This window comes from Cimex lectularius, unplaced genomic scaffold (genome assembly GCF_000648675.2).
Source record: "Cimex lectularius strain Harlan isolate CLEC.00 unplaced genomic scaffold, Clec_2.1 scaffold35, whole genome shotgun sequence".
Lineage (NCBI taxonomy): Eukaryota > Metazoa > Arthropoda > Insecta > Hemiptera > Cimicidae > Cimex > Cimex lectularius.
Window position 1 is genome coordinate 2,217,116 of NW_019392746.1, and position 13,338 is coordinate 2,230,453.

At 34.1% G+C, this 13,338-nt stretch overlaps 1 protein-coding gene across 2 annotated transcripts in view; it reads left to right on the plus strand.

The window, feature by feature from the left end:
• The window catches only part of LOC106669325, a 48,282-nt gene that overhangs the window by 20,921 nt on the left and 14,023 nt on the right, over nt 1–13,338 (plus strand). For both annotated transcript variants that reach the window (XM_014398731.1, XM_014398732.1), the window contains exon 2: nt 5,262–5,316. In XM_014398731.1, the coding sequence (XP_014254217.1) occupies nt 5,262–5,316 (55 nt within the window). The remainder of the gene's footprint in view (nt 1–5,261; nt 5,317–13,338) is intronic.

A 13,338-nucleotide genomic window follows, 5' to 3' on the forward strand; every position in this document is an offset into this window, starting at 1 on the left:
ATTTCACACCCAGTTTTTAGTTTGAAGTGGTCCGCCGATGAAGGGTCTCCCTAAGGTACGGTGGATCATAATAAAAAGGTCGTACAATCGTCCTCAATCATTGCTTATAAATATTGAATCTCACAAGCCTTTAACATGGGAACAATGATTTATCTGCGAAAAAACAGTACAAGGTTATTTTTGATCGTATAATGAACTCGCAACTCGCAGCAACTAGCTCATTATTATTATTATTATTATTTTACGAGGGTTCGCAACAGCAGAGGTTATATCAACCCTCGGGGTGACGGTGTTTTTTGAAAAAAGCCCATTTGTAAGTATGTCGAGTTCGAATGCAGGACCGCTGGATTCGAACCCGGAACCCTTACCTTACAGCGATGAGCGCCGTATCAACACCTAAACCGTTGTGGTCACCGACGCCCCCTAGCTCATTATTATTATTATTATTGTTTCTCTTTATGGACCTAAGATAGGATACTTATCAATTATAAGGACATCAGGCCTCTTTTTGCACCGTCTAAGTAGCTCTTTAACTATCAACCGCATATGTAATGTAGTATGTTAATATTATGTAGCTACGTGAGGAGTCTTGTTCGCGACTCAGTTCTTCAAGGATTACCCATACACACTGCCGTTCCGTACCAGCAATACCATCAGATCTTTTCGAAGATAAGAACTAATCAACAACACTTGAAACAAAAGAATTCAAAAACATGAAATAAAGGAAGAAATAATTTTCTGTCTACGCCGTTTTCGTCCAATTATTACAATATAAATATTTAGGTAATATTATAAAAGAAATTACAGCGTTGAGGAGATTACGAAATTGAACTGAGGGTAGAATAAACTGTATTTGCTCGAGGTGGAGCGTTTCACTTTTAGTGCCCCGACCACCTCATCTCGGTTTTCACTGTTTAACTATGCAGTTTTAACAAGTCTCGGGGAACAAATAGCTAGAAGGCCACAGAATGGCACGGTCCAAGCAATTTATTAAATAAACACCCTCTTGGTGCAAACGGTTGGAAGGGGGACATTTTTACTCGCTCCTTCTGGGGTTTGAGTGGATTTATTTATTCGAGAACTAATGCTGTTATAATCTTCGACCTTTCCTTATTTTTAAGTAGTAATTAATATATGTATGGGTTTTATCTGCATACCATCATAAGTAAACATAGCTCCTTGTGATTCAGTCAGTAGTCATTTTTCAGCCAGTTGCTCGTTCCCATGTAACTCCTTGGATGGCTGACCAAAAACTCTCGAACGATGGAATTTTTTCTGTTGAACCGTGTGGATCATGGACCGAAATGAGTCATAACAGACAGAAGCAAAATATCATTATTTTGGAGTTCAGTTAACTAACGAGCTCTGAAGAGGGACCAGGGACGTGGCCCGAAATGCATTAGCGACTGAACTATATTGCATAAAAAATAACTGCTGTGTTTAGTTCAAATAAATAATCAACATTCTTGATTCAAAATCTCACCATATCTAATCCCAAGGATATTTTAAGTTTCCGTTTTGTATTTCTAACTCAGCCTGCTTATAGCCTTGATCCAGCACTGAAGATGGCGAGAAAGCGAAGTCATAGACCTATGTTTATAAGGATTTAGCCAAGGACCAAATTTTCACCTCATATGTCAATCTTTTGATAAACCTCATGAGCTTTGTAAAATAATTTCCCGTGTTTTCATCCTGTTAGGGTTTAGGTTCATGAGATGCTAATATTTTTCCTTTTTCTTTTTTTACCCATTTCGTGTAGATGTCTATTAACCAACGTCTTAAGTTACTCCACACTCCATAGTAAGCTATTGTAGTTGTAATACTGTCAGCGAATTGTTAGATAACATGCAGGTACAAGATGAAAAACTCGACCCAGAAAATTTTTTCTCTTGAACAAAAAGGAGTGAAATAAATAATAATGTGCAATATCAAATTCCGAAACTCGGACCGGACTATATGGTCAGAAGTTCGATCTTCCAATGATATTTTAACTTTCTGATTTGTTCATCTGGCGCACCCTGCTTTCATCCTGTACCCAGCACTGACAATGGCGACCGAAATTCAATGATACCTAAACAGCGAGAATGGGCAGACCAGAAAGATTGGAAAGACCCAAAGGTCAAATGTTGGTTGCTGGTTGAACCGGTTACTAGTTCATTACCCTCAGACCTCATGAATGGGTCTCACATTTTAAAAATTTAACTTTTGAATATACGAGAAAAGTAGACCGTAATCCACGGCAGTATAGACAATAAACTTACACACACGTAACAATCTTTTGATAAATCCTTGTATCACGTGAGCTTTGTTTCCATCCTTTTGGGGCAGATGCTCATGCTACTGTTCTTTTTGTCGCCACACTTCTAAGCTAGGATTGTACATCTTTAGAACCTCATCAGTATGGGTTGATAGTCCTTTTGACCCCTTCGTCCATCACAAAAACTCCAGTGCTGCATCGTTCTAGAGTGTGATAGTCACTCTAACCTTTCCTTAACTGCTTTAGCGGCATTAAATTTTGTGGTGCAACAATGAATTAATAGAAAAAAGCTTTATACAGCCAGTCAAACATTTAATAACAAATCTTAGATAGCTTTACAATAGAGTATTAATAATTAACTTACTTACCACCCTTGCATTTAATAAACGTTATTATATGTACAAAACCATAAACGCAAATAATGTTCCGATTGTTTAAATTTATCTCGAAATTTAAAACAAATAAAATTTAGAACTCTATTAAGAAAGTTGAACAATGCAGATTATTAATGTTATCGCATATATGGGGTTGTTTACGGTCGAATGATCATGAGATGAAGCATAACAGTGACTAAAACAAGGGCGCCCTTACAAAGGGCTAATTCTGGGGTTGAACACAACTTTTCCTTCGTGAAAACTTCAACGGTTTTTCGCAATCTTTAAAAACAAAGTAAAACATGCTTTAACCCTTAATACGGAAAGTAATAATGATAATAATAATCTTTTCTATCGATTATCCACCGAATAAAAAGAAAATAACATGATAATTTCGAAACCACACACAAATATTAACTGGCTAAATGCAGATAAAAAATAATTATTTGATAATCAAACTGCTTCATCTTTTTTTAACTTTTTTGTTTGTTCTATTTTTCAAAAGCGAAAATATGTGATCTAGTCAATCTGTCTTACTTCATCCTTAAATGTGTTTTTCTAGAAAAATAACTATTTAGGTCACAAGTAAAAACCTGACAAAAAACTTATTTTTATCAGCGATTTCGTTTAATAAAATGGCCCCGTATTAATACTCACTAATAATACCTCATTGACGTTTTTTATGAGTCGTTGAAGGCAATTCCCTCTACGAATATTCCACTATTTGTTCTGGTATTCCTCTGGGTGTACTTACGGTACCCATACTTCACCAGGTGTACACAGCATTCCCTCTTATACTCAAACTGCCACCCTGATTTTCGTATTCTGTGCAGTGAACCACGAAGTAACTCTGGTTAGTCGTTTCTTGATGTGAAAAGAAAGTCGGAAAATTGACAGAAAAATCCACCCACATAACCTTCGGTGCGGACAAGGTGCGGTACCTAGGACTTACATCGACTAAAACGGCAAGATTTGTGACACTGGGCTTTTTCATTATTTTCTGATAAACGCTCTGATATCCTTCAAAAATCAAAAGCTGCTTCATAACACCTTACGGAAGACGATGTGTACATACAGACTAAAAGTGTATGGTTTGACCAACAACCCAATATCCACCGCATTGAAAATGCCCAATTCAAATTTGTCATCGATCGTTTGCTCACATTCATGCTTAACATGCCATTTTTGTTTTTCATGTAACCTATTAGTTTATTGCATTTATTTGTAGATTAATAATGATAATAAAAAATTGAGAGCAATTTTATTTTCCCATATGGAAAACACCTGTAGAGCTTGCCTTGTTTGAAAATGAAAAAGAAAACAAAGGAAAAACTCTTTTACTGCAAAATTCTCGTGTATATCCTTTAATAGGCTCATTTTATTCAAAATTACGGTAATAAGACAAGGAAACCTAATGAGGAAAATGGTTGACATTTCAATATGGAGCCAGTATATTACCGGTTGACTGTATGCTTGCAACAGTTAGATGGGTTTTCCAATGAACTTGTTTTTAACTAAAAATAACTATGCTTCTATAAATACATTATCATTTGGATATCGGAATTGAATTTAAAAAAAATAAACTTGTTGGAGGTGCCTATCAGTTTTAAGTGTCCCAATTAGTATAGTCCTGTAGGTGATGATCAATTAAAATTCAAAATTGATTATTTTATCAATAATATTATAACAATCTTTAGTACTTTCATCAGTAAGGCTGTTTATAAATGGAAAACATCTTATTAAGACAAATATAATAACTGGACACGAAAATATGATATTGTTCATCTAATAACTGCAGTGGCAAACCGGATTGTTTTCTTCCCAGTGCCGTTAACAATAGCTAGACATGAAATAATAACGGATCAGATCAGAAAACAATCGATGTACGGCGTATCTGGTGTCAGGATGACAAAACGGGTAAATAAAGAAATCGGTCGTGTGGAGTTGTTAGCAAAAGGGGCATTTTTATCTCAGTCATGAACACATTGTGACAAATCCATTTCTCATCCCGAAACAAAACAAAAAAAAAACACCGGGATAAATTTTTTCCCGTCTTCAGTAAAATTATCCGATGATGAACGAAAATTATTCAGGATTGTAATATGATATACTTTACCGGTTACGATGAACTATGTTTTTTTAAATACACTGTAATTTAAAAGAATGTTTCGAGTCATACAGATCTTTATGAATGCAATATCTTGTCACCTATAAAAATTTAAACCATTATATCTATATTTATAATCGGATTTTATTACAAGATTGCTAATACATAATTCTTTGTCTAGGTTAAAATTGATAAAGATTGTAAATTGCCGTTTGATGTGTTAAATGGTCAAAAGTTAGATTGTTTCAACCACGATCACCATGATCTACTGGGTATAAATTATTCGAATGGAAGCAAATCAATTACAGACTGTATGCATAGTGCAGATGGTATAAGCAATAGGATCGCAGGAAGAACCTACAAGTGTATATTATATGGGCACATCATACGGGCAAAGTTACACAAACATCTACATGAGCGCAGATGTGCGACTAGGGAAATTTATACCCCTTTCGGAAAATTTATTGCCTATCTGTTCAAATATTACTTGCAGTAATTTTTCATTCGGATCAATATGTTGCAGCCAGAGCCAGCTGAAAACTCGTTGTTTAAGGGCGAAAGGAACCTATATGGACTAGGTAAGTTTGTGCATTTTCTTCCACTAATGCAAACACATTATAATTATTAAAAGGTCACAAAATAATTATTAACATGAGGTAAAATTTATATGTAATAAATTAATTTTAAAAATTTTACGTGTTTCTAATCAGTTTCTTTTTTAAAGCACCATTTATTCGTTATAACAATTTAGTCAGCACGTACATGGGCAAGAAATTGCACGATTGTTGTGGTTTTTGTTGTTAGTAGCTGAGCATGATGCATGAAATAAGAACATTTTACTCAATTTTCAGATGAAATACGATATGGTCGAGGTTCACCGCCAAGTCAAAGTTTTCTGAAGATAGCACTTCATATTTTCTTTTTTAATAACATGACATCTTATTTAACAACATATAATTTAATAAAGGGTTTTTAAGTTTTAAGTCAGTTAACATTGATTACAAAAAAAAACAGACCGCGTTATTCCATTCTATTTAATCATAAAAATTTAGAAAATGAAGTTCGTATTTATCAGCGAAAACGACAATCTACTGGTTTTTTGTTTTTTAACTTGGAATTTTTTATGAGTTATAATAGTTTTATACAATAAATGCAATTAATTCTTATTAATTATGATTTTTTTAAATTATTTATATCTTTCTTATTACTTAATACACGCTTATTTTAGGGATTTTACAATTGGTAAGTGTTCGGAAGCAGTGTTTGATTATCAAATCAAATTCTTTTTATGCTTGATGTTGTTGGGTAGATTTAAGGCCCAGGATTTAGAGTAAGACACGTTTCATTAGTTTAATAGTACCTTCTAATTCTAACCTTGACGAATGAAGGTAGCAAAATTGACATTTTTTTTTTTTTTTTTTTTTTTTTTTTTTTTTTTTTTTTTTTTTTTTTTTTTTTTTTTTTTTTTTTTTTTTTTTTTTTTTTTNTTTACGAGGGTTCGCAACAGCAGAGGTCATATAAACCCTCAGGGTGCCGGTGTTTTTGAAAAAAAGCCCATTTGTAAGTTTGTCGGGTTCGAATGCAGGGCCGCTGGATTCGAACCCGGGACCTTTACCTTACAGTGATGAGCGCCGTGTCAAAGACTAAACCTTGCGGCCACCGACGCCCCCCAATTGACATTATTAAATGGAGGATACGATTTTATGCGGATAACGACTATATAACAGTACCAAACATTGAATACCTATGTCAGTCGTGATAAAAAAAAAAAAAAGTAAAAAATGCGTTTTTGTGAAAATTAAATTAATAAATAATTCATTATAAGCAAGTAATTTAAGAATTTTGACAGTTCTCATGTACAATAATTACAATAATTTTTGGAATAGATGCCATAGATGCTGTTTTAATAATTTCTGCGAATTCCTTTATGTTAGTATCAAGAAGTTTAGGGGTCACTGAGTGTAGTGAGTGTCTTCAATTTCTGCTGTATTATCTTTCTAAATTGTCCCTTATTAGTTTGGTTTTAGTTATAGTTTATTGAATTATTTTGTGTAACAGTAAAGGGTTCATTCAATGTGTGGTGGACTGGATTGTGATTAGATGATCAAAGTCAAAACTGAAGTAAATTTGGATATCAAAAGGAATATTTTTGATCAAATACATGTCAAGAGTACTGCCTAAATCTAAAGCAGGAAGGGAAAGAGGTGGGCACGTTTGAGGTATTAATAACAAAACTTAGTTGATAACTGTAGCATAATTTTTCCATTTCTGTCGTTAAAACAATTCCAATCAAGATTTATGGCATTTCAATCACCAAACATGTCTGTGGACGGCAAAAATAGTTGACTGCTCACTATTTTCTATTTTATGCAATTTTGAACTTGGAGTCTGAGAATCAGATATAGTTAATACTTCATAATTTCAAATTAAATAACTACACCAACAGCAATTAAACTTTAAAGTTAGGAGCAGAGCGAAGTTTAAAAAATGCTTAATGTTTTGTTAATAATTTCCGACCAGTAGGGAAGTAACGATAAATATAAACAGTAAATTCACTAGTTTTCGTGGTCAGCTTGACCAATTGATATCTTTCAATTAATTAAGGTTTTTAGTTGAGATAAAAAAAGTCAGTGTCACGAGTGGGATCCGAACCCACGATCTTCGGCTAGATACGCCGCTGCTCTACCACTTGAGCTATAGTGACTTCGATCCGCTCGGACACTAACTTCCAATCTCAACCTCACCCCCTTATGGAAATTCTTCAAGCTAACGATGGATTTTCCCTCTTTTTGCCATTTTCCAAGAGGATCGAAGTTACGAGCTCAAGTGGTAGAGTAGCGGCGTATTTAACCGAAGGTCGTGGGTTCGAATCCCGCTCGTGACATTAACTTTTTTATCTCAACTAAAAACCTTAATTAATTGAAATATAAACAGAATTATACAAATATGATGCATCTCTAAATAAATCCAACTACCTGGAATGCTTGGTTTCTATTACCTAAATTTTTCAAATGTAGTGAAAAAAATTAAAAAAATTTTTTTTTTCCAAAATGAAATCGGCCTAACAAAGAAAAGGTGGAATGCTGTATTAATCTTTTAGTTTGATTTTCAAATGTTTATGTCAAAATTAAAAAGAAAAAAAGAATTATCATCTTAAAATCAGTAAATAAAAAACGTTTTTTCGTCTTTGAACGATGAGACATCGGTCTTATGCCAATAAAAATTTTAATAACAATTATGCTAATAGCAATATGTATCATGTTTTCATTTGCTCATTGATTGGATTTTCAATTTAAACAAAAAAACGCATATTAAACGGTTTTAAATTACATTTTTTTTATTCTTGTCACTGTAATAGATGATATGTTGGTTTCCCGTTTAGACGTTTCAATTGGTTAAATTCGTTTCATCTTGTTTAAAACATTAAACTTAATACTTTTTGCAAAATTTCAGTTGAAGACATCCAAACAGTTCCAGCCAATTTACAAAAAAAAGAAAGATTTTTTGGTCTAGGGAGGAATACAAGTTATTTACCTAATCCAGACGGTCCACCCTGTTTACAACCGCACGTGAATAGGCTAATAAACCGCTGTTTGGGATAAATTGAGTGAAGTGAATGCAATTCACGAATTACCCCTCAAGACATCCGTATTCAATTGGATCAAATTGATGGTGAAGTTCGCCCGTTTTATGCGAACATGTTTTATTATTATCTTCTTGAAAATTGTATTATATTATGAAGTTTTTGTTGTTGAGATAGCCTTTTCAGTTCATTTCAGGTTTATTCAACACCTCGTTTATTCGGTCGTTACAGATCAGCCTGGGCTGCCTACGATCGCTTTATTGGTCTGTCGGACGCGTTTCGACAAAACAAAAATACAGACCTACACAGCGAGGGTAGTCAGACCAGGAAGACCGTAACGATCAAATTACAGGTTCATCACTCCGCAGACTACAGAAAAGATTTGGATTTATATAAGTTCAAATATACACACGTATGTACATATAAACTCACATGTACATAGTTGAGCCTATCACTTTTCTCAGTACACCGGCAATTCCAGCTTTTGTAATTCGCAATAAATTACCATTGACTCTTGGCTAGTAGATCCCGCGGTCGTGGGTTCGATCCCCACCGTCGCCTCTGAACTTTTTCTGACGCCTAAGGGGACCGGTGGCCGCAATTGAAAGAAATTGACACGGCACTCATCAATGGAAGGGGCGGGATCGGATCTCAGCGACCCTGAATTTGGTCCCAACCTCCTTTAAAAATGAGTTTCTTCGATGGAAGAACACCGGTACAACGTGGGCTCAAGTTCACATTTGTGTAGCGAGCCCTCCCCCAAAATATGGAGCCAGGGATAAAGTACAATAAGCTGTACAGCTTAGCTGCAGTGCTCAGGAGGGAACTCCTCCAGTCCCTGGTATCCATTGTAAAAAAAATAAATAAATAAATAAAATAAATTCCCATTAGGCGTCCAGAATTACCCACTCCAAGTGTTGGAAATCTGGGGTCAGATCTTGGTTTTATCTGTTCACCCACTGAAGTTGAGCTCTTAAGCAACGGTCGGTCAATTCGGCTTTCTCCATCAGCCCTGTTACACGACACATTCATGCCAATAAATATTTTCCCTCTCAACTCACACTAGGACTAGATTTAGATACAATAAAACAACCCTGTTTCCTCCAAAAAATCGGAACCGGAGACGCTGCCATGCTCAAGCATGAATCCTATGTTGGGTGGCATTCCTTGTTCTCTATATAAACCCAATGAGTTGCACCCTTCAGTTAGGCGGGATAAATCGAGCAACCTTTCTCTACATTCCGGACAGGCAAAATTCAATTGCACAGAAAGAAATATCAGATTTCACTCGTTCATTGAAGCACCTTCATTCCTAAGTATATATTTCTTAATCCAACAACGAGGCAGAATACTCAAAATTTAATCAACTCAATTTTAATAAATACGTTTACCAGCCAAATATCTAACTGGCTTGTTAGTTTAATATAGCTAATTTCTCTAAAGAAGGAAACAGTGCTCTGCTGTTTGCAAGAACCACTCAAATACCGACGAGTGTTTGCCCTTTTATGCAGCTAGAAATGGCACCAAATGGTATTTTATGTGTGAAAATAATTATTTTTGATGGAAGACTGACGGCACCTTCTTTGCTGCTTAGACTGCAAATTTTACAATTAAAAAGTACTTACTTTGTGATTTTCATCGTATTTTTAAGGTAATTTTCAGAGATTTGGCCAATATGCTAGACCATAAGGCAAAAAAAAGGGTAATTTTCCAGTCTCTCTGTTGGAGAACTAAGGCTGGTGGGTTTTCCAAATGTAATTCGACAGTCATGAATGGACCAAGTAGGTCCGCTTGTTTGGTACGCCAACTGGCCCTGTTATTGACAACCCCTTTAACCTCAACTATTTTTAAATGTTCGCTGTATGTATAGGTAATCCACGCTTGCAGCCATCATCCATACATTCTCAGTAAAACAAAAAACCGCTTGAACAATGAAAGAACTATATTTTGTTCAAATAATGAACCCGGCAGTCTGTGTTAAAAGACCATCATAACAGGTGTCATGTCAACTCTCCATATGGGGTCAATAGGCAAGACCTGTGCCACACATCGATCCAACTTTTTCTACTCGCAAAAACTTAGGAAAACGTAGCCGGACGTTTTTTCCCCTAAAGTATTCACAAGTCTGCCTCTTATTTCTATTAATTTCTCTTGCTTTCTGTTTTATTGTTTACATTTCTCTAAAACACTGAGAAATTTGAATTATATTGTTAAGGGGGTTTCCTAAATAATATTTCTGGTTAGCTTTTTATCGCTTGACTTTTATTTTTAAGCGTTCGGTTCGTGATTTTTTCTGTATTACATTTACTTTCATACAGATGTGAATTGCACTCGGATGTGCCGAGAATGTTATATAGGCACTTCGAATCCGTGTATCCCATCCTTCCACTGTAATAACACCGCTCATGAACAAATTAACCAAGACGTATGTATTCACAATCGGCAGTGGAGTTCAAAATCCATTTGAATTCTACAAGTTAAATAGTTTTTACCGTTCCTACGTCTGAAATAGTAACTAAGGAGGCTATACACAGTCTATCATTTTTTTAATCCTACAGCAGTAATAGTAATATTTAAACATATTACTTAAAGCTAATTTTTTATTTTTTAAACTCTAAATTAGACTTCCTTCAAATGAAACTATTTGAAATATTACGTACGGAATGGTGATATTAATGTATTGCAATAAATATTGGATATTGCCTTTTGTTGTCCCGCCCGCCCGCTGTTCCGTCGCCTACCGAGATCCCCTATTTAGAGGGAAAAATTGCGAAACAAAATCCACGATACAAAGGTGATGGTTATTGGTTATAAAAGTCTTAATTTTCCTAATAATAACCAGATGCTTTGTTAAGTTTTCAACTGTGACTTTTCATTTTAACCTAACACACATTTGTATAATATATCAGATGGGCTAAGAATGGGCATCCTGACAGAGTTGGGAAAAATCTAACTATCAATCATGATTAAGAATTTTGATTGAAGTTTAATCATGATTGAATTAGTCATGAGTAAATTAATCATTATATGATTTAATCATAATTAATTCAATCATGAGGTAATACTAAATCATATAATGATTAATTTACTCATGACTAATTCAATCATGATTAAACTTCAATAAAAATTCTTAATCATGATTGAATTAGTTTGATTTTGCCCAACAATGACCAACTTACTAAAATCCAAACGACTCCGGATAAAAATTTTGAGATGAGAGTCCGTGCTCAAGGCCAACCTTCAAAAATTGTTATCATAAACGAAAATCAAAGTTACATAATTATTCTACATGTCTATTTTATTACAATCAAGACCCCTAGATGGTGTATTTTCCAAATAATGTAGAAATCATTCCTTTTAACTGGAATACATTTTAATTCAAAGAAATAATTTTTCCATTGATCGGTTATGTAAACATATTTACTTTTCAAAACGTAGCTTGTTCTAGGATTTTTTATTTTATTTTATTATTATTATTGTTATCATTATCATTATTTTTTGGCTTTTCATAACGACGGAGTTTTACTTATATATACTCATATATAATACTTTTACTCATATATTGGAAGAATGATTTTTGTTAAATAAGGTGTTAAAGGATTTTCGTTTTGATGAAATAAATTTCTGTTAGAAAATGTTTTAAAAGTGATGAAGTGTATTTTTCATTTTTTTAGCACCCATTTGAACATGATTTATCGAAATTTAGTCATGACTAACTATATTGTGACTAAATTAGTCATGCCTCGTATTTAATTACTAGTCATGACTAATTTAGCCATCAATCACATATGGCGACTAATGACTAAATTAGTCACTTACTACCAATCATGATTAACGGTATGAGTGATCAATCATTAATCATTAGACATGACTAATTTTTGCCCAACACTGCATCCTGACAACCATCTTCAATTCGTTCTATACAGAAAACGAACATCAGCATAAAAGTTCATAGCCCCTGACACAAACCAGGGACAGTCGGACCATGATGATCGAAAAAACATACGGATTTTACTTTTTTTAACCTTTTGATTAATTATATAAAGAACATTAAAGTGCGTTTATCTTCAATTTTATTAGTTACAGTCGGCCGGTGTTGTCTTAATCATTCGTGTCTTCTTTCACCTGATATACCTAAATTTCAACTTTTTTCAAAACGATTAGCCCGTTAATCACATCCGTACCAACAGTCAATCCCTTCTCGATATTTGTTCACAACACTTTTGCAGGGTTGAGAACGTCTTATAACGATGTGCTTCCCCTTCGTCATATGATAGTCTTGTTACGCAAAAATATTCATACACTGCCGGATTAGTTTACCAACTTCTATTTTGCAAGAATTTTCCCACCTTGGCTTAAATGTTAGATAACTGGAGGATGTTTATTCCTATTGGGATACACATTGGTCACAGGAAATTAATTTGATTAATAGTTTTCAAATAGTGGCACCTGGCGAATGTTTCTTCTGCCGTTACGATTTATTTCAACGTTGCAGACGATTTCAGTAACAAACCCGAAAATTCCTAAAAATCGCTAACTTGGTTTTTATATTCCAAAAATTCATTGATTAATTATCATCAACTTAGATAAATGTCTTGTTCTACCGTGAAATTTTTAGTGATGCCTCTGCTCACATAATTTATATTTAAGGTAAACTAAACAAAATATTTATAAATAACGTTTGATAAAATTAACTATATTGTTTAAGAAGCTTTGGTCAATCTCATGCAAATTGAACTTACTAAGGCATGATTGAGTTAACTTTTTCAATGTGAAATTTTTTCCGGTTCAACCGTTAATGTGCTGTTATTAATTACGCGTTCTGTCTTGAAACGTATTCATTTCTAATTAGTCAATTTGCACCATCATTTCCACGATAAATTAAATAATACAGTAATTCTTCTCTGAGACCTTTCCGATTCTTTTGTATTCGTTAAAATCTTCTTTTGAAACGAACTTGGCTAATTAAATGAAAACCAAAGTTACTAATTAAAATCTCAAATCTGTAACAGAAATA